The sequence below is a fragment of the Rhincodon typus genome, chromosome 12 (assembly GCF_021869965.1).
Source record: "Rhincodon typus isolate 14 chromosome 12, sRhiTyp1.1, whole genome shotgun sequence".
In the NCBI taxonomy this organism is placed as follows: domain Eukaryota; kingdom Metazoa; phylum Chordata; class Chondrichthyes; order Orectolobiformes; family Rhincodontidae; genus Rhincodon; species Rhincodon typus.
The window spans coordinates 11672280-11693588 of NC_063343.1; the positions used below are offsets into that span (position 1 = coordinate 11672280).

A 21309-nucleotide genomic window follows, 5' to 3' on the forward strand; every position below is an offset into this window, starting at 1 on the left:
TTTTTTTTTCCCTTCCTTTCTGAAGCCAGGGGTTTTTTTTCAGTGGGTACCAGCTGTCCGCAGGTACTTGCCTAAATTGTCCTTGTTGGCAGCTTATTTGACAAGTGTGGCAACGAAACTGAGTTTGACCATGTTCTTTCTCCTTTCTTTGTGTTCACACCAACTGGCTTCCCAGCAGGAGTAGGACGCTGGCTGATTTCTACCTACTATCCATTGCAGGACACTAAGACTCATTTGAAGATGGCCTGAAGCCTCTGTCACAGCCACAATCAATTAAACTAGCACAGCCTGAAGATCAAAACTGGAACTTCTGGTGCAGTATTTCAACATCAGCCAGCAGGGGAAGGCAAAAGTAGATTTGAAGATCTCACCTCAGATAAGCCTGACTATGCAAAGCAGTATCAGATTAAGATGCTTTTACTCAGCTAATATAGAACATCTCTTGCCATTTCTGCAAGTAATGTAACCTTAAAGATGCTTGCATTGTGAAAAGTCAACTTTATATAGCAAAGCACATAAATACATTTTTAAAAATGACATCTTGTTATTTGGCACGTTCAAGTTGTAGTGCTTGCTTTTCTCCGTAATACACTGCAGTCGTCCGTCAAGAACACAAGCTCCTGAAAAACATTTAAAATGTTCCATGTCAAATAATATTGCAGGCCTAAATATAGATGTAATACGTTAATTTGATGAGATCAGAATCAATATAATACTGCTCCGTTCTGCAAGGATTAATTAAATATGTTGCAGTTCCACATTCATTCTAGTTGTATTGGAATAAGGCTTATCTTTTACTGTTGACAAGGATTGAAGTCACTTTGGATACCTTAGAACCCAACTAGCAATAGGAGAAGTGCTTTGAGGATAAATTAGTATGGTAGTGATCCCAGTAAGCAGCCTCCCTTGAAGAAAGTGAGGTCAGAGAATTGCCACTCCACTGTTGCAGTGACAATAAAGGAGCAACAATATATTGCTAAATCACAATGGTGGGTGACTTGGAGAGGAATTTGTAAGTGATGGTGTTCCCATCTATCTGCTGGCCTTGTCCTTCTAGGTGATGGTGGTCCTGGGTTGAGGTTGTCTAAAAAGTCTTGATGAATTTCTGAAGTGCACCTTGTACATGATACACGCTGCTGCTACTGTGTGTCACTGGTGGAGGAAGTGAATATTTATGAATGTGGTGCCAATCAAGTGGGCTGCTTTGTCCTGAATAGTGCCAAGCTTTTTGAGTGTTGTTGGATATACAATCATCCAAGAAAATGGGGAATATTTCATTACACTCCCTGACTTGTAGCTTTGTGAGTCAGGAAATTACTCAATGCAAGATCCTTACTCTCTGACCCGCTTTGTAGCCACAGTATTTGTATGACAGGTCCGGTTCAGTTTTTTGTTAATGGTAAGCCCTAGAGTGTTGATAGTAGGTGAATCAGTGATGGTAATGCCATTGAATGACAAAGAGTGATGATTAGATTCTCTCCTCTTGGGGATGATCATTGCTTGGCACTTATGTGGCATTAATGTTAGTTGCCACTTGTCAGGCTAAGTCAGGATATTGCTGCAGTTGAACATTCCAGTATCTGAGGAATCAGAATGATACTAAGCATGGTGCAGTTATGAGCAAACATCCCAACTTCTGACCTTATGATGGAAGGACAGGCATTGTTGAAGTAGCTGAAGATGGTTGGACCTAGGACACTGCCCCGATGAACCTCTGCAATGATGTCCTAGAGCTCAGATGACTGACTTTCAACAACCACAACCATCTTTCTTTCTGCCAAGATATGACTCCAACCAGCAGAGAATTTCCACCCCCATCCTTTGATTCCCATTGACTGTAGTTTTGCTAAGGGTCTTTGATGGTATGCTTGGTCAAAATGATATCAAGGGCAGATAATCTCACCTCACCAGCTTCTGAATGAACTATACAATAGCCAATTTGTTTTTTTTTAATTCTGTCACAGAATGTGGAGGTTGCTGCCTATTTCTAATTACCCTTGAGAGATTTTAAAAATCACTTGCCATAATCGTCAATTTGGTATGTGAATACTAAGTTTCAAATCCCTACCAAAGTCTACCAAACCCAAGTAGCTGAGCGACGAGCAGCTCTGGTTCCAATGAGCATTGGATCTTGTTATTATATGGAAACCAAAGGTTTGACTGATAAAATATAATAGTTTCCAAAAATTCACGTTGGGTGTCGTAGGATAATGATTGCATTGCACGCAAAGCATATCACAAAGATTACTTGCGTGAGATTTGAATTTAGCACATTGAGAAAGAAAATCTAATGAGAATCTTAACTCTTTACATACCGCCTTACATGGCACCACCATGATGAGGTACAAGTGTCTGATTAACTGGACTGTTGGCTGCAGCACATTCTGGCAGCGTCGATCAGTCACCTTCTCCATAGCCTGTAGGTAAGTCCGTAGTTTTGACATCACGCAGAAATTCTGTGAACCCATACATTTACAGTTGATAGCAGCAGCCAACACTTAATTATTGTATTTAAAAATGCCCCTCACATGACTTAACCAACAGGATTCCTACAAACTGCAGTTAGCAAACTATCAGCTTTGTATCCTTAGAGTGACAAACTCTCCTGATGCATTTAAAATGATGTCTGTAATTTTAGCAGCATGTTTTACCTACCAATGTCAATATGGAAAATATATAATTTCCATAATTTCCATAGTATTATTCAAAATAAGCATTCATTTTAAAAATGGAACTGCTTCATAACATAGACCAAAGTCTCTTTTTTTGAAGAATACATGCGAACATTAATTAGGAGCAGGCGTAGGCCATTTTTTCCATTCAGCCTGTTCCACCATTCCATAAGATCATGGTTGACCAGATTAAGGCCTCAACACCACATTCCCACCCATTGCCTGATAATCTTTGGTTTTCTTGTTAGTATTGTTCTACCTCTGTCTTAAAAATATCACTCCGCTTCTGCTGCACTCTGGGGAAGAGAGTTCCAAATACTCAGTCCTTTGACCGAGAAAAAATTCTCCTCATTTCTGTCCTGAATGGAAGACCACTTATTTTTAAACTGTGTCCTATGATTCTGGTCCCTCCCACAAGAGGAAAAATCTCTTCAGCACACATCCTGTCAAGTTCTTTAAGGAACTTCTATGTTTTGATAAGATTGCCTCCTTACACAAGAGCAGAGTCTCACCTAAGATAATCCTTGACATTATACATGCACCGTAATTAATTATTTTTATCCACTTTCTGGAGTTATTTATTTTGGGGGTCTTTTATTATTTCAGCAAAACAAATGATGGAAGAAGTTTAGCCTATACAGCTTAATATTTCTACACTATTGTGGCATAATACAAACTTGGCTCCCAAAAAATCACTGAATAGGTATTGGTAGTTTGTTAAAAAGCTATATTAGTCTGAATGTGATTGGCATTAGTATGTACTGTTGCAAATTACACTTTTAGTTGGTTGGCAGAGATTGCAAAACAGTAAAGATTATGTATGAAGGTTTTTTTTTCGAGGAAACAATATTCTGTCCAGTTTCAAAAGAGCAAAACCCCTTCAATGATTACAATCTATGAACAGTACGACAAAACGAGGTAATGAAATATCAGTAACGGTAACAATCCCATCTGACAGAAGTTGTTTTTAAAATGATTCCATTATGCAATTAACTTAATTTTATAGACCAAGTGAATAATAAAAGGTTGAAATAGCTTCATACATTATTAGTGAACAGCGTTAATTTGAGAGTCCTGAATCCAAAATATAAATAAAGCCTCTAACCTCTTTATTTTATAACTTCATTGCAACAATTTCCTGTGAGCATGTAGCAAATTCATCATCAATAGAGCATTGTGTCACTTCAATCTATAACCTTCTACACTAATGCATCTTACTGATAAGTGGGAAATAAAAAAAGAATGACTTACATGGATATCTATGTGCAGGTCAGGCAGCTTAGCGACACAACGTTTCTTGAAGGTATTGGAGAAAAGAATATAAAATCTGGTTAGTTGACAGCTATAAGTTCCCCTATTCCATCCCCAATAACATATATGAGATGGAGTGCTCACTGTGAATTGTTTTGCTTGCAGGTTCTCAATGCTGCTGTTGATTTCTTTTCTCATGCCCAGCATTCTTGAGTAGCAGGTCAGAGGAGCTGCATTGGTAACCATTGCAGCAGATAGGAACAAGACCAAATCCAAGGACAACAGCATGGCAGAAACCAACGTGAACAACTACTGATGGCAGTTCAGCCAGGCATTAAATAGTTCAAGGTTTGCCCACCTGACCTGCTTCTAGACAAATCACACCAGGCGGCAACTAATGGTATCAAAATATTTATGTTATTTCAAAAAAACAGTCAATGAAATTCAAATGTAGGCCAGTTTTATGAGGTATCCGGATGTTTTGCTTTAACAGCTTTTAGGTGTTGCCAGTTACTTGAGTTTTGATACCTTAAATTCAGTCTTTGCAATGTTTGCACAATATACACCACATACACAATCTTTTGTACCTTTGAAGCACTGGAAGAATTCAGAAATTTCGGCTCAAGATTTTTGTCTAACTAAATGCTGTTTAACAAGGGACAGTCCTGTCAGTTTTGGGAGAAGTGGAATGTTCCTGAGTACAATGTTTATTTAGAAATATCCCAGTTTTATATCTCCAGTCTCAACAGTCAAGTTCTATTCCCAGATTGTAAACACCACTCCAGACCGAATAAATATTTTCATTCAAGCACATTTTTCACCAGAGAAAAAATATCTATGCCTTTAAAACCTTTGCTTTCAGACTAAGCGCATAACCACTTCATTGACATGGTCCTACAATAGGAGATTCATAGATCGCAGTTAGTTCCAATAACGTTTAAGACAGATCAAAAAGTGAAGGCAAGAGGTCAAGAAATAGGGCCCAGCATTCAGTGGAAACTGCTCTGTTTCTAGAACTAAAGACAGAAATGCAGGTTAAGAACAGCTCAAGGATACAAGAAATAGAAGCAGGAGTAAGCCGTTCAGCCCCTCATGCCTGCCCCACCAGTCAATAAGATCTGATGTGAACATGATGCCATTTTTCTGCCTGCCTGCATCATCCTTGACTTCTTTGTCAATAAAAAATTTGTTACTCAGCCTTGTGTATATTCAATAACTCAGCCTCCACTGCTTGCTACAGTAGAAAATTTGACGGAAGCAATTCATTCTTATATCTGTCCTAGATGAGACACCCCTTATTTTGAAACTGTGCTCCCTTTTAGATTCCCTTTTGAAGGGTAAAATCCTCTCAGCATTATAAAAACTGTTCAGAATTTCATAGTTTTCAATCTGACCATCTATCATCCTTCTAAACTCCAATAAGTCTAGACTCAATGTTTCTTCATAAAACAACCTTTCATTTTACGAATTAGCCTAGATGTCTTCTCCGAACTATTTCAAATGCAAACATGTCATTGAATGTATCATAGATTTTGGAAATCTAAAATAAAACAGAAAATGCTAGAAATATTCAGGCAGGTCTGGCAGTATTATGTTCTTCCAGCCTCATTCAGTACTTCTTCAGTGTTCTTCTCTTTGTCCAATCATTAATGTAGAAAGCAAGTAGCGAAGGCCCAGCACTGATCTTTGCATCATTTCACTAGTCACAGCCTACCAGCTTGAAAAGACTCCATTTATACCTGCTGTTTGCTTCCTGTCCATTAATCAACCATTTATGGACGCTAATATGTCACCCCAACTTCATAAGGCCTTATCCAACTTCCAACCTTTTGTATGGCACCTTGCTGAATGGATTGATTCCCTTAGAACAGAAATTCTGAATAGCTTTGAGAGAGTAAATTCGGACAAACATGTTTCATAAGCAGGTGGATACAAAGGATACAAATTTACAGTAATTGGCAGAAGAGCCAGAGGTGAATTGAGGATTATTTTTAAACAGTAATTTGTAAACATCTGGAATAGATTGGCTGAAAAGACAGCAGGAACAGATTCAATTGTAACTTTCAAAAGGAAATTGGATAAATACTTGTAGGGGAGAAAAACGTAAAGAAAGAGGAAGGGACTAAAAGTAAGTGTTAACTCAATCAGAGAGCCAGCAAAGATACAGATAGCCTCTGTGCTGAGATTCTGTGATGTCTTATGATATTGCTGCTAGACAGTTGATCTGCTACATTGAGTAAGAACAAATGAGAAGCATTCTTTACCTATACCTGAAGGTGGTGCTAGGCTTTTATGTGTGCAACTAAAAGATCTAGGCTTGGATTTTCAGTATCAAGGCAGCCTGCTCATGTCAGGAAATTTCTTTACATGGGGACTCCATCAATTTCAAGTTCTCTTCCAAGTCACTTACCATCCTGACTTGGAAATATTTCATCATTCCTTCAGTGTCTTTGGGTTAAAATCCGAGAACTGCCTCCCTAATGGCAATGTGTGTATCTACATTAAATGTGTTACAGAGGTTCAATAAGGCAGCACTCTAAGACCTTCTCATGAGGAACTAGGAATGGGCAATAAATGCTGGCTAGCCATTGTCACCCACATTCTATAAGTAAATTAAAAAAAAACCTCTCACAACATTTCGTTTAAATATTGAAGTGATATATGGCTGTACAGCCTTAGTTATTTGGTTCACTGAGACACTAGCCCTTGGGTGATTCAAATGAAGCTTATTGCCAAAGTGAGAGCTCCCTTTTTACCCAGTATGGTCACCATTGAAAACAAATTTTCCCACACCAATTTTTGAGCCATGACTTCAATTCCCTGATCTTATTACCCCCACAACTAGGCAGTAATCCAGATCCTTCAGACTCATGCTTTCAGTGCAGAGATTAATATCTATCCCTCTAACTTAAGTGCCCTACCACAACAGCATTTCTTTTTGACTCCTCAACTTGACCAGCCTCCTGCTTATCCTCCCTACTCTCAGTTATACAGGCTCCAAGAACCTCATACCTATTGCATGAATGCAAGGATGAAACTCCTCCATATGATTGTAAAATGTAGGAGCAGAAGCAGGCCATTCAGCCCATCCGGTCTGCTCCACCATTCAGTAAGATCATGGCTGATCTGATAATTCTTAACTCCACTTTCTTGTTTTTTTCCTATAACCCTTGGTTTCTTTCCTCACTAAAAATATACCTATCTCAGCCTTGAATAAACTTAACCTAGCCTTGAAAGCCCTCTGCGGTAAAGAATTCCATAAGTTCACTAGTTCTAAGAGAAGAAATTCTTCCTCATTTCTGTCTTAAATGTGCGACCCTTATTCTGAGATTATTCCCTCTTGACCTATGCTCATAGAATCATAGAATTCCCTACAGTGCAGTAAAAGGCCATTCAGCCCTTTGACTCTGCACAGAATCTCCAAAGAGCATCCCACCCTTTCGCCATAACCATGCATTAACCATGGCTAATCCACCTAGCCTGCACATCCATGGACACTACAGGGAAATTGAACATGGTCAATCCATCTAATCTGCATATCTTTGGACTGTGGGAGGAAACCAGAGCACCCAGCAGAAACCGACGCAGACACAGGGAAAATGTACAAACTCCACACGGACAGCCACCCAAGGCTGGAATTGAACCTAAGTCGATGATGCTGTGAGAATTCTCAAATCACCCTTCTGTACCTTTCACAGTCTTTATCCATTTAAATAATATTTGTCTCCTCTATTCTTCCTACAAAAGTGTATATTCCCACATTATATTTCATCTACTGAGTTCTTGCCCACTTGATTTCCCACTTGTCTATATTCCTCTGCAGACTCTTTGTGTCACCCCCACCACTTGCCTTCCCACCAATTTGTGTGTCATCTGCAACCTTAGCTATAATTCATTCACTTTCCTTATCCACATTATTAAAATATAATGTAAATAATTGTGGTCCAAGCATTAACCGTGTGGTACACCACTGCCATCCCGAAAATGCCCTTTTTATTCCAACTTTCTTTTTTCTATCAGTTAGCTAATCCTGTACATATGCTTATCTACTATGTCCAATACCTTATCTTATGAAGTAGCCTAATGTATGGCACCTTATCAAATGCCTTCTGAAAATCCAAATATATTGCATTCACTACGTCCATGTTATCCAACCTGCTTGTTACCTCCTCAAAGTGTTCTAATACATTTGTCAGGCATGATTTCTCCTTCATAAAGCCATGCTTGATCATGTTATGGATTTCTAAATGGTCTGCTATTACATGCTTTAGAACAGATTGTAATATTTACCCAATAACAGATATGAAGCTAATTGGCCTATAACTACCTGTTGTTGGCAGTTTTCCAATTCTCTTGGACTTTTCCAGAATCCAAGGAATCCTGATTGATTACTTTGATTATTCTGAAACTACTTCATTAATATCCAGGGATGCATCCTTGGGACTTATCAATCTTTAGTACCATTATTATGTCTAGCATTTTCTCTCCAGTGGTAATTATTGTATGTATATCTTGTCCTCCTTTTGTCCCTTGATTATTGAGTCATTTTGGAATGCTATTAGTGTCTTCTACTGTGATGACTGATGCAAAATATTCATTCAACTCCTCTGCCATTTCCTGGTTACCCTGTGATATTTCCCTCACCTCATTCCCTAAGAGGCCGGTGCTTATTTTAGCTTCTCTCTTCCTTTATATATATAACAAGAAGTTCTTGCTATCTGTCTTGATATCTCTTGTACGTTCACCTTCAAAATTTATCTTCTCCCTCTTTCTTATTATTTTTGGTTGTCTTTTGTTGATTTTTGAAACTTTCCCAATCCTGTGGCTTATCACTTTCCTTTGCCGCATTGTATGTTGATTCTTTCAATTTGCTGCTGTACCTAGTTTCCCTGGTTATCCATGATTGATTTATCCCCTCCTTGAGTCATTCTTCCTCTCGAATGTATATTTGTTATAAGCCATGAACTATTTTCTTAAATGTCTGTGATTGTTCCTCAGCCATCTTTGCTGCTAAACTCCTTTGCCAGACCTCTCCAACCAGGTCTGTCCTCATTTCTTTGTAATGGCCCTTGTTTTAGCTTAGCACAATTGTTTCTGACCCAAGATACTCCCTCTCAAACAGATTCTGCCATGTTATGATCACTATTTCCTCAGGGATCTTTTACTCTGAGATTATTTATTAAAACTGCCCCATTACACATTACTAGATCCAAAATATCCCGATCCCTGATTGGATCTGCAACATAATTGTCTGGGAAACTGCCCCAAATACACTCAATGAACTTTTCCTCAAAGCCTTCTCTGCCAATCTGACTACGCCAATCTACATGATAGTTAAAGTCACCTGTGGTTAATGGATTGTTTTTGTTACACGCTCTCGTCATCTCCCAATTTATTCTCTGTCTCACTGTATATCTACTGTTAGGGGTCCTATAGACTACTTCTACCTGTGTCTTCTTTATCCTTTTACTTCTTACCTCCACCCCATATGGATTCTTTGTCCTCCAATACAAGATTATTTCTTGGTATCGTACTCATTCCAACATTATGACCCCTCACTCTTTCCTTCCTGGTTGTCAGCTGGAAAAGTTATTTAGCTTGAATATTTATTTCCCAGCTTTGATCCCATATGTTTCCACAATAGTGATGAGGTCATACTTATTAATCTGTATTTGTGCGGTTAATTCATTTATTTAGTTCCAAATACAGCATACATTCAAGTAAAGAGCTATTAATTTTGCCTTATTATCATCTTCCCTCTTTTGACCCTATTTACTGCTTTTTTTTTCTATCTTTCTGTAGATTGTCCCATCCTGTCCCATTCCGGGTATCGTTATCCATTATCATTATTAGCCTTGTGGTGTTGCTATATCCTCTTGCTTTGTAAGCCTACATTTCCTCTCTCCCAAACCCTTCTCCCTTTTGATTAGTGAAAGCCCTCTCCTCAGCTAATTTGATTTGCCAGTACACTGGTCCCAGCATGATTCAAGTGAATTCCATCTCATTAGAACAGTTCCTCCCTACCTTAGTACAGGTGCCATTGCCCACAAACTGAAACCTATCTCACCCATACCAATTTTTTCACATGCATTTAACCCATTAACTTTATTTACCTTATGCCAGTTTTCCCATAATCCAAAAATTACACAGGACCAGAATTAGGCCGTTCAGCCCATCGTGCCTGCTCCTCCATTCAATCATGGTTGCTATATTTCTCAACCCCATTTTCCTGCCATCTCCCTGTATCCCTTGATCCTCTTACCAATTAAGAACCTATCTTTTACTGTCTTAAACATACTCAATGACTTGGCCTGGACTCCAAAGCCTTAAGTTCATGCAAGAACTCAGCTACACCAAGAAACCTTTACGGATTAAGGGTACAACGTGGGTTCTGATCTCTTATGAGAAGCAGCTGGTTCAGTTACCACTGATTGTTGTAAAAGGTTCAGGCCCAAGCTTGATGGGGTGAAGTTGGTTGATTGGCTCTACATTTTTCCATTAGAAAATGGCTGCCTGAGTGAAGTCCTAATTGAATACCCAGAAGATTTTCAGGAAGGTCTAGGAACTATCGAAGGAGCTAAGGCCACCTTGCATATTGACCAGGAAGTAATTCCATGATTCTGCAAGGCCCACCCAGTGCCATTTGCATTATGGACAAAAGTACAGGCAGCAATCAGAAGGCTGGAAAGTGAAGGAATCATCAAACCAGTCCAGTTTCTGAAATAGGTAGCACCGGTCGTACTGTTGTGAAGCCCGACAGGTCATTTCACCTTTACAGCAATTTTAAACAAATGGTAAACCACTTTTTGCAGCTGGATAAATACCCAATCCCCCTGCATATTTATGCAAAGCTGGCGGGGGGAATGTTGTCTGTCACAAAACTAGACATGAGCCGTGCGTACTTGTAATTGTAGTTAAATGAGTATTCCAAAAGTATGCTACAATTAAAATCAATAAGGGTTTGTACCAAGATACGAGACTGCCATTTTGGTTATCATCAGCCTGAGCAACTTTTCAGTGGACGATGGAGAACATTTCACAAGGTCTATCCCAGGTCGCCATTTATTTAGATGATCTGCTAATGACAGGGAAGACCAATAAGGAGCACTAGAGAACTTGGATATAGTCCTTAGATGTTTTCTCAGGCAGACACATGCCTTAGAAGAGAAAAACATGCATTCCATACATGCCAAGTGACCTACTTGGACTACAGTGTTGCGAAGACCGGGTTACACCTGTTGGAAGATAAAGTGAGGTTGATCAAAGGAACCCTAGCTCCCTTATCTATGCTGGAGCTTAGGTTTTTCCTTAGACTGGTGAACTATTACAGAAAGTTCATACATTACCTGGCCTCCATCCTGGCACCTTTGCATGAACACTTAAAGAAGGGTCAGCCTTGGAAATGGTCACATAGTCGAGCTATAGCCTTCAGGGAAGTAAAGAGAAAGGTATCATCCTCTAACGTGTTGGGACGCTATGATCCAAATGAGATCTGGTATTGACATGTGATGCCTCCCTGTACAGAGTAGTATTAGCTCATAGGAGGCCCAATGGAGAGGAATGCTGAATAGTGTATGCGTCCAGGACTTTGCGTAATGCAGTGCATAAATACACCCAGACAGAGGAGGAAGGTTTGGTGGTAATATTTGGAGCCAGGAAGTTCCACCAATACCTTTACCAGTACCTCAAATTTGTAATTATAATGGATCGCAAACCCCTCCTAGGTCTACTTAAAATGAACATGGCAGTGCTGCCCATAGCGTAAGGCTGAATTCAGTTGTGGGCTCTAATACTAAGTGCATATGAATACAAGTTGGAATACTGTTCGGGAGGCTAAGAAGCAAATGTGGCAGCATTGAGCCACCTTGCGCTGGCAGATACACCACTAGTGGTACTGCCACTGGAAGAGTCCATTATGGTTTTACATCTTCTGGACACGGCTAACAATATCAGACTATGAATGTAGAGAGATCTGGTCCTTGCAAAACTGAAACAGGTGGATGGTGATGGGGGAAACTAAAGGGCCATCACAAGCATAATGGAAAACTGTTTGGACCCAGAGAGACTAGATCACAGTCAAGGATGGCTTATTATTATGGGGAGCAAGAGTGATTGTCCTGAGCAAAGGTTGCTGTCAGATACTGGCTGTACTCCACCAGAGTCATCCAGGGTTTCCAAAATGAAGATGTTGGTGAAAAATTATGTCTGGTGGCCAAAATTGCAGTCATAACAGTGTTGGTGTGGCAGTGCCCAGAGTGCCAACAAGGATAATAATGATAACCAGCAACTCCCCACATTTGTGGGAATGGGCGAATAAACCCTGGACTTGGTTACACGTTGACTATGCAGGTCCTTTCATGGGCTAAATGTTCTTAGTCATTGTGGACTCCCACTCAAAATGGCTGGACATGTGTAGAGTTCATTTGTCAAACATGGGAATGATGATAGAAAAACCGTGCACATCTTTTGCAATACGTGGACTGTTGGTCGTGTTGGTCAGATAATAGGCCATCATTTACCAACAGGTATTTACAACAGTATTTCCTAAAGTCAAATGGTATTTGACATGTAAAGAGAGATCCATACCATCCACCATCCAATGGTCTGAGAGAAAGAGTAGTCCAAACTTTGAAGGCAGGCTTAAAGAGACAGCCTACAGCTTCACTTGATACCAAACTGTCCTGGTTCCTATTTGAATATAGAACCACCCATAATGCAACTACAGGGATAGCTCCAGCAGAATTACTAATGAGGACAAGACTCTGCACCATGTTCAATCCGATCTTCCCGGATCTGGGGCGAGGGTGAAACGGCATCAGGAATACCAATGCTGGATACAAGACTGCAAGTGAAAGAGATAGTTTACTTCAGGGGATGAAGTTTGGTGTAGGAACCACGGGAATGGCCCTGTATAGGTGTGAGACATGGTAGACGTGAGGCCAGGTCCAGTGACATATAAAGTTTGGGTAAGTATGACGGTCCTAAACAAGTACATGGACCATTTGAAAGCTGCAAACTTGCAAACGGTATGGGGCAAAACATGCCCGACTCCTCAACTGTCTTTCCAACTGTTCCAGAATCTGTGGGTTCTCCCTCTCCGTCAAGCATTGAAGATACCTTGGAATCTGAAATGGACAAGGCGGATTTTACTGCCTCAGTGCATTTGCTGCCTGAAGAGGAGAATGAATTTCTTCCCAGATGCTCCGGGCACAGGAGGCAAGCTACAGTGTATTACATGCCACCCATATCTGAGGAACCTGACCCGATTCTAAAATGCCCCAGGAAGAGCTACACAAAACCAGAACTGGCCTATGCCCTTGGATTCAGAGGAGGAAGTATGCCATATACCCTATTAACCAACTTTTTTTGCTTTCTTGCTTCCTCCTGCCGTCAAAAATCTGCCTCACAGTGCCGGGGATCCAGGTTCAATTCTACCTTAGGGCGACTGACGGTGTAGAGTTTGCACATTCTCCCTATGTCCACGTGGGTTTCCTCCCACAGTCCAAAGATGTGCAGGTTGGGTGGATTGGCTGTGCTAAATTGCCCACAGTGTCCAGGGATGTGCAGGCTAGGTGATTAGCCATGGGAAATGCACGGTTACAGGGATAGAGAAGTGGGGGGGGAGGGGGGCAGGTCTGTGTGGGATGCTCTTCTGAGGGTTCTGTGGACTCGATGGGCCAAATGGCCTGCCTCGACACTGTAGAGATTCTATGGTTCTAACTTATGATCTATGGACATGCATGTCAAGGTCCCTCTGCTTCTGTGTACTTCCAAGGGCTCTGCCATTCAGCGTGTACTCTTTTTTTTGTTTACGATACAGAAGTGTTTGATAACCGTTGTGGACAGGATGGGCCTTTTCCCACGCTGTTAAAACTGACTGTACGACTCACGCCACACGTATATATGCGGTGACTGAGATACTATAATCTCACTTGTCTGCGGAAGTAACTTTAATTTTAAAAAAAACTCTGTTCTGGCTCTCACAGCCCATTTGAGGTTTAAAGGTTCGAAAAAAAAGTTTTCTTGATATCCTGAGTATGTTATCTTCGTCCACACAGGATTTACATGGCCCCTGAGAGAGCGGGTGTTTAGTTTTTGTGGTAGCTCCCTGGACTGGATTAACATTTGCAGGGATCACCATCCCCACACAGAATCGTTGACAAACGCATTCCTGTTTTTGTTTGGGTGTGGGTGTTGTGCTTTTAGTTTTTTACTTTTTGTACCAGTAGATGTCACTTTGAGCGGCGGTTATTTTCTTTGGCACTGAGAGATGACCAAAACCTGGGAAACAGAGAAGGAACAGCGTTAACACGTACAACTCTTAGGGGAACATTTTAGTTTTTATTTTTTTCACTCTAAAAGTAATTAACTATCAACCACTGTCTTACGCTTTAATTGATTAAGCTACAGCGTGGTCGACTTTTACAGTTTTTAAAAAAAATTCCAACTGTTAAACTGAATTTTTAAAAAATCTCACTCGATTAAGCTTAGAAAATTTACAAACATTCATGTGAACTGTCAATGTCCTATTAACAACATTTTAACTTCTGGTCAGCAACTACACAAGCTTCAGCTCTGCCCGGTCGTTGCATCAGGTTCATATCCTTGGGTCTTTTCTTTTGACTTTCAATTCCATTTTTTTTTCTACCACTCGTTTCTGTTTTTTGTTGTTCACAACCTAGTTCCCTGTTTGCGACCCTGTAGGTACCCCCGGGGGTGGGGGTGGGGGAGTTAGTTCGCAGACACGGGTGCTCTTTGCAACTCCAGAATACGGTGGACAGCATAGGCGAGCGAATGACACAAGACTCGCCCAAAGTGAACGAGCAACTTCAAAGCCGCTCAGACACCACACCAGCTTCACTCTGTCTCCAGTGACTCACTCCATAGTACAGGACCGATCTAAAAACACTGCAACTGGTTTCATTTGTAAACCCACGGTACAGATGGCCGTGGCATTGTACAGATCATACACCTTTTCAAGAGAGATCGATCGTTTATGTTAAGCAAGCCATCGGATGACAAGCCTGAACATTTCAGAAGTAAAGACTAAAATAAGATATCTTATAGATTTAACAAGGCGGTGGAAATGGCTGGTGATTGATTCAACGTCTGCAACCTCCTTCTCCAATAGGGCTTCCTGGACAAGCCGGCTCCCCAACAACCGGATTATCTCTACTCTTCCTGTCTCCGTGTCCGATCAGTCAGGAGACTCAAAAGAGAATCTGCATCATATTTTTTTGGCGGAAACTTTTTCCGGAACAGATAGTGGTGGCTGTGGCTGGAAAGGCTGGTGCTTTGGCGATAACATTTCCTTCTCCCATCTCTCTCTGTCAGTGCCTTTACGAGCTGAGACTGTTTGCACTCGACTCCAGGCTGAGACTGCCCAACACCGAGGGCTGGACCTGTGATGCCGCAGCTCGTCTTCTGACGCCCTTCCGATAATGTAATTTTAAACAGCGGTGTGAGGAGCTGAAGATGGGGGGCAGTCATTCTCACAAAACTCCGGTTTTTGATGAGAACGAGGACGGTAAGTGTACTCAACATTAAACTTTGGGATCATATTTAGTTTGAAGTGAAGTTGTGAAAATGTTCAGTCTCCTTCAATATAGGGTTAACATTTTGAGTCAATGATTGCAAATAGATTTTAATGTGTTCTGAAACTGTTCAAAACAAACCTGACCAACTGTCCTTATGAAATAAGGGGCTATGTGAAGATTATCATCATGCTTGGTAGAGAAAGTGGGAAACAAAAAAAATTATAATTTTAGACAAGGAAACTGGAAGATTGATAGTAACTTTGGCAGACCGTTCCTTTTATAGTACGTAGAACCCAAAATACCCTGGAATGTGTTTGCATCATTTCTTTCCTTTAATCAGAGTAAACAATCCCTGTCCCATTATCTTGGGACGTGTCCTATATTTCTGTTAAATGTTTCTGGTTTATCTGCGGTGAAGCAAACAAACCAGGTGTTCTACGTTCTTTTAAGAAATAATTTCAGAAATATATATTGCTTTTCATGACAGTTGTGCCAACTTACTGGTGGCCCTGAGCTGCCTTCAAATATTCTAGTTGTGTTCAGGCAGGCTGGTTGACTAAGGACGGTACCATAGTCAATTCCGAACCTGCTCTTAGTGTACGCTTTGTGTCATAATCGGAGATGCATGAACCTTGGAAAGAAAGGGCAGATTCAAGCTTTGTAAGAAGCAAGTTGATTGATGTGGACAATAATAATGTAGACTTAGAGCATTCCCATGCTTTTTCTTGGAGCCCTTGCTATTTTTTGACGGAGGCTATAGCTTAAGGTTTACCGCTCCACATCAAGCATGATGGACGGGAGACTTTCGACTCTTATTGTATACCATCAGTATATTTCAAGGATTTATAGATTAATGATCAACCTGCTTCATAACGTTATGATTGCATCTTTCATGGGCTGAGGAATAGGAGCTGATGTGGGCTGTTCAACCCTTTTAGCCCATTCAGCAAAATCTTGTGTGGTATTTTAACTCCATTCATAGAATAAGGAAATGTTTCTATTTTGGCAAAGATCGGAGCAGCACCAGGGAGTTGGGTAGCCAACCAACAGCAAAATACTGTGGATACTGGCAATCTGAAGTAAAACAAAACAAAAAAATACTGCAGAAACTCAACAGGTCTGGCAGCATCTGTGGAGAGAAAAAAGAGCTAATGTTTTGATTCAAGTCTAATATGACTCCACTTTGGAATTAAGAACGCCATAGCCTCTTCCACATAACCATAACATTATTAGCTCCATCATGCCTCAGAACATCTGCTACTGAACCCCTCACTCATACCTTTTTACTTCTAAGATAAACTATATCAATCTGTCACCTAAAACACTGCATAAAACTTGAATGCCAGTGAAACTTTGGACGTATCCTAACATGCACAAAAACTGCTCACCCATCTCCCCTGCGCTCATTAGCTGAAATTTGTTCTGTGCAATGATGTATGATTTTTGAGTTCTCATCCTTGTTTTCAAATTCCTCCGCAGAAGAGTCATGTTGGAGTCGAAGTGTTAACCCTGTTTCTCTCTCCAAAGGTGCTGTTTTTGTTTTAGTCGAATAATAAGGATTTGGCTATGCTGGAAGTTGGGAAGAAGTTAAGTTGAAGAATTGGGAGAAACCTGCAGAGGGGAATTTTGGATCAAAAGAGGGAGTGAGAGAATAAGAGATAGCCAGCTACTTTTACAAACAGCCCTTCATGAGCTCTGCATCCCACCGATACTTTTGAAGCACGGTGTATGCTGGGAGGAAGTTCGGAAGAGACTGCTACAGCCTCTGCCGGCCCAGAGAAGGTGTAAATAAGATTTACAATGATGGAAAACTGAACAGGCTGAGGCGCAATCCTCTAGAACGTTGAGGGCGAACTCAGATACCGTTAAGAATATAAAAAGATTTTATGGGATAGAGAAAGATATGTTGCACCTTTTGGGGAAAACTAGTAGATGTAAATATATAATAAAAAATACCCGATGGTGGTTAAAATAGGAAATTTATTACTACATTGTGTAGCTGAGGTGAATTATATTGATATATTGAAGGGAAGGTTAGTTCAACATGATGAAGAACGGAATTGAAGGTTGTGTAATGGAGTTCAGATAAAGAGGTGATGTGGAGGTGCTGGTATTGGACCGGGGTGGAAAAAGTCAGAAGTCACACAACCAAGTTGTAATCCAACGGATTTATTTTGAAATCAAAGGCACTCGGAGTGCTGCTCCGACCTCAGAGGAAGGAGCAGCGCTCAGAAAGCTTGTAATTTCAAATAAACCTGTTGGACTATAACGTGGTGTCATGTGACTCCAGATAAGGAGGGTTCGTGGGGAGCAGAAACATTGTCACAAGCTAGGTTTTTTAATTGAATGTGCAGTTCCACATATATTAGAGACAAAAGTTTTCATGGCTTTCCCTGATGCAACTTGTCTCTGCATAGAAAAATATGTATTGCTCCATATGTTATAAATATTTTACTCTGATATGTTCCCCTGTTACTGAATGAAAGTGAGATATTTAAAACAAAACTGCATTTGCTATTACCTCACTCCCTTGGCTTGCTAAGGATTTCACATCTTTTTATAGTGACTATAGCTTTTAAAGTTAAAGCAAGCTATTTTTAATGGTTTGCATTCTATATATATTAAAGTAGCACAAGGCTATATGAGTATACACATTCATTTATGATAGTACCTTTTAGAAAAAAATTACTAAAGAACTTCATAAGACTGTTATATAAAATGTGACACCTAGCTTGTAAGGAAATATTAGGTGAGGTTAGAAAAAGTATAATCAAAGGGTCTGGTTTTAAGGACCATCATAAAGGAGGATAGAAAGTTGGAAAAGTTTAGGGAAGAGATTTCAGAGCCAAGGAACTAGACAACTGAAGGTATGGCTGTCAACTTAATCCAGGATGTGCAAGAGGCTGAAGTTGCTGGAGGACACAGAAGTTGAAGGGTTATAGGGCTGGAAGAGAATTCAAAGGTAGTGAGGGATGTGGCAATGGAAGAATTAGGAAACAAGAAGGAGAATTCAAAAACAAGACATTGCTGGACTGAGTTAATGTAGGTTATTAAGTGCAGGGATGCTGGATGAGCAGATGTTTTTGTTGAAGTTAGGATATATCCAGCAAAAATTTAGTTATACTTGAGTTTTATGGAGCGTATAAGGTGTTAGGTTGTGCAGAAGAGTATTGGAATAATTCAGCCTGAAGTAGGAACGGTATGAGTGAGGGTTTCAGCAGCAGATATGCTGAGGCATGATGAAGGTGGGCAATGTTATGGGTATGTGGGACGGGTTGTGGTGTTCAAATGATAAATGCAATGCTTAATCTTTTCGTAGCACCAGATGATGCTTAAAGAAAGGTTAGAACAAGCTCACTTAACAATTCTTGAGCTACCAATAAATTCAGGGATATTCTTATTTCAGTAGGCTGTCCACCTATCTCCTGATGAATCATTATGGGGAGGAAATATTATTTTAACTATCATACAATTTTATCGTTTTGCATGGCTTGCTTGCAATGGAAAATAATGACAAACATGTCAGAAATGACCAATAAATTCAAGAAGGATTTCAGGAAAAAAGTCTTTATCAAGAGAGCAGTTAGAAAGTGAAACTGAATTGAATCATATGAGCATGTTTGTGACAAAACTAGATAAAGAGGGAGAAAGGCATAGGTTGTTTGATAAATTTAGATGATCCAGGGTAGGAGGAAACTTGTAAAAAAAAACTGCCTGAACTGAATATGATGTAATTTTTGTTTTGTTCCTTGATTGGACATGGGCATCACTGGCCAGGCCAGCATTTATTAGTAACCAGATTTGCACAGAGGGCTGTTAAGTGTCAACGACATTGCTGTGGGCCTGGAGTCATGTGAAGGCCAAACCAGGTAAGGATGACAGTTTCTTTCCTTATAAGACATTATTGAACCAGATGCATTTTTCCCAACAAGGGTTTCATAGTCATATTTGTTGAATTCAAATTCCAGCCGTGGCTGGATGCAAACCTGTGCTGACTTTTTGCATTAATAGTCTAGTGATAATACCACTAGGCCATCACCTCCCTGGAAGTGATACCTGATACCTAATAATAGGTGATATATATTTATTTGCTTTAAGCTCATCTGGCTGGCCATGGCCTGCTCAGAGCAGAGTAATAAACCTCTCTGCATCACAATTGCTGCAGAACTTCATTCACTGTTTATAGACACCACTTCAATTTTCCTCAAATAAATCTTGGATCTGTTAGATGTTCTATGAACATATATCATAGAACCCCTACAATGTGGAAACAGGCCCTTCAGCCCAACAAGTCCACATCGACCCACAGACCATCCCACCCAGACCCATCCCCCTATAAATCCACCTAATCTACACATCCCTGAACACTATGGGCAATTTAGCATGGCCAATTCACCTAGCCTGCACATCTTCGGACTGCTGGGAGGAAATCGGAGCACCCGGAGGAAACCCACGCAGACAGGGGGAGAATGTGCAAACTCCACACATACAGTCGCCCAAGGATGGAATCAAACCTGGGTCTCTGGCGCTGTGAGGTAGCAGTGCTAACCACTGAGCCACCATGCCATCCTATGAGAAACCTAGGCTCGTCTGGGAGTTGAACCCAGGACCTCTCGCATGATATATGCAATAAAAGAAAACTGTATAACCCCAAGTGTCTGTGTACCCGCTTGTCCCCACGTAATTCTCCTGTAAAATGCATTACCAAAGTCTTTTGTGATTTATGCAAAATGCAATAAACTGCCAATGTTTTTTGTTTCTTAAATGTGGATGTTGGCAACCTATTAGATCTCTGCATTAAAACTGAATTAATGAGGTTAGGCTAATCTTTTTAACCTGTTTCAAAGCAATAACTTGCTTACATGGCATTTTTTCAATGCATATTCAAAAAGTTAATTCAGTAATCTTATTAAAATATCACTCCATTTTATGAGTTGTCAACAGAGTGTAGGCTCATCTATTCTAGTTATTGCATTCAGGCACAATGCTGTTGACAGTGTGCAGGAGAAGAATGTAAGAGATAAAAGAATGGGACATTATTTCTCCTTTTTACTCTTCTCTAACACTGTGGTGCTAACTCATGTTGGGGTGCTTACAGCCTTCCCATTCTGGTCACTGGCTATTCTTCATGTAGCAGCTTGAGGCTCAGGTGACAGCATCAAGGCTGGAGTTGATTCTGATATGCATATTTCCAGCAGGAATCTGTTGATACGAGCAGAAATGTGAATCCCTATTTATTTGGGAAATGGAAAATGCATAAAGCTGTAATAGAAAATACTATTATGAGTTTGGGACCTACCACAAGGAGATCTCCTCTGCTGTAACTAATCTGGAATTGATAGTTACAAACAATGGGTGCCTGAAAAATAATTTAATTCCCAAGTATAACTCTTTTTCTTCTTGTGTGCTTCTGTAGTGGAGGAAACATTTTCTCACGTTGGGTGTTTGTATCTATTATTGTATTCTGAATTTAGAAAATGTTGCCTCCTAGTTCATGGTGGTCACATGCCAGATGCTAAACCTTTGCTAAAAGCATCCTTTAAGAGAAATCCAATATTGAACTGGAACCTGAAATTTACAATAATTTAGTGCAGCTGACTATGATTTCTTGATTTCCCACAAATACTTAAGCAATAACATTAATTTGACAGGTCAGATTTGCAGCTAACTGATTCACTGCATCACATACTCAACCATTCATGAACAAGATCATGCAACATCTAATTAATTAGAAATTTACAATCAAAGGAAATGTATGCATTAAAAAAAACCAAAAGAACTGCAGATGCTGTAAATCAGGAACAAAAACAAAGTTGCTGGAAAAGCTCAGCAGGTCTGGCAGCATCTGT

General features: G+C 40.2%; 2 protein-coding genes across 3 annotated transcripts in view; one reads left to right on the forward strand and one right to left on the reverse strand.

The window, feature by feature from the left end:
* Positions 1–241: 241 nt before the first annotated feature.
* Positions 242–4211, reverse strand: LOC109912173 (cytokine-like protein 1). Of its 2 annotated transcripts, XM_020511559.2 has the most exons (4): positions 4068–4211; positions 3924–3968; positions 2316–2456; positions 242–620 (listed from the first exon to the last, which is right to left on the reverse strand). In XM_020511559.2, the coding sequence occupies exons 1-4, from the start codon at positions 4209–4211 to the stop codon at positions 558–560; spliced, it is 393 nt and encodes a 130-aa protein (XP_020367148.1). In that variant the 3' UTR covers positions 242–557. The 2 variants fall into 2 exon arrangements, with proteins under 2 accessions (XP_020367148.1, XP_048459985.1); XM_048604028.1 differs by having other exon boundaries at positions 3924–4204.
* Positions 4212–14781: 10570 nt separating this feature from the next.
* LOC109912174 (serine/threonine-protein kinase 32B-like) overlaps positions 14782–21309 on the forward strand; it is an 860354-nt gene continuing 853826 nt past the window's right edge. Inside the window, exon 1 of the mRNA XM_048603938.1 lies at positions 14782–15450. Within this exon, the coding sequence (XP_048459895.1) occupies positions 15399–15450 (52 nt within the window). The 5' untranslated portion in view covers positions 14782–15398. The remainder of the gene's footprint in view (positions 15451–21309) is intronic.

Bases quoted from the DNA above. Each gene is read 5' to 3' on its own strand.
- LOC109912173 (XM_048604028.1), bottom strand. From the start codon at position 4,169: ATGGTTACCAATGCAGCTCCTCTGACCTGCTACTCAAGAATGCTGGGC. The intron at 2,457-3,923 runs GTAAGTCATTCT...ATGGGTTCACAG, and splicing joins ACCTGCACATAGATATCCAT to AATTTCTGCGTGATGTCAAA. The intron at 621-2,315 runs GTATGTAAAGAG...AATGTTTTTCAG, and splicing joins TGGTGGTGCCATGTAAGGCG to GAGCTTGTGTTCTTGACGGA.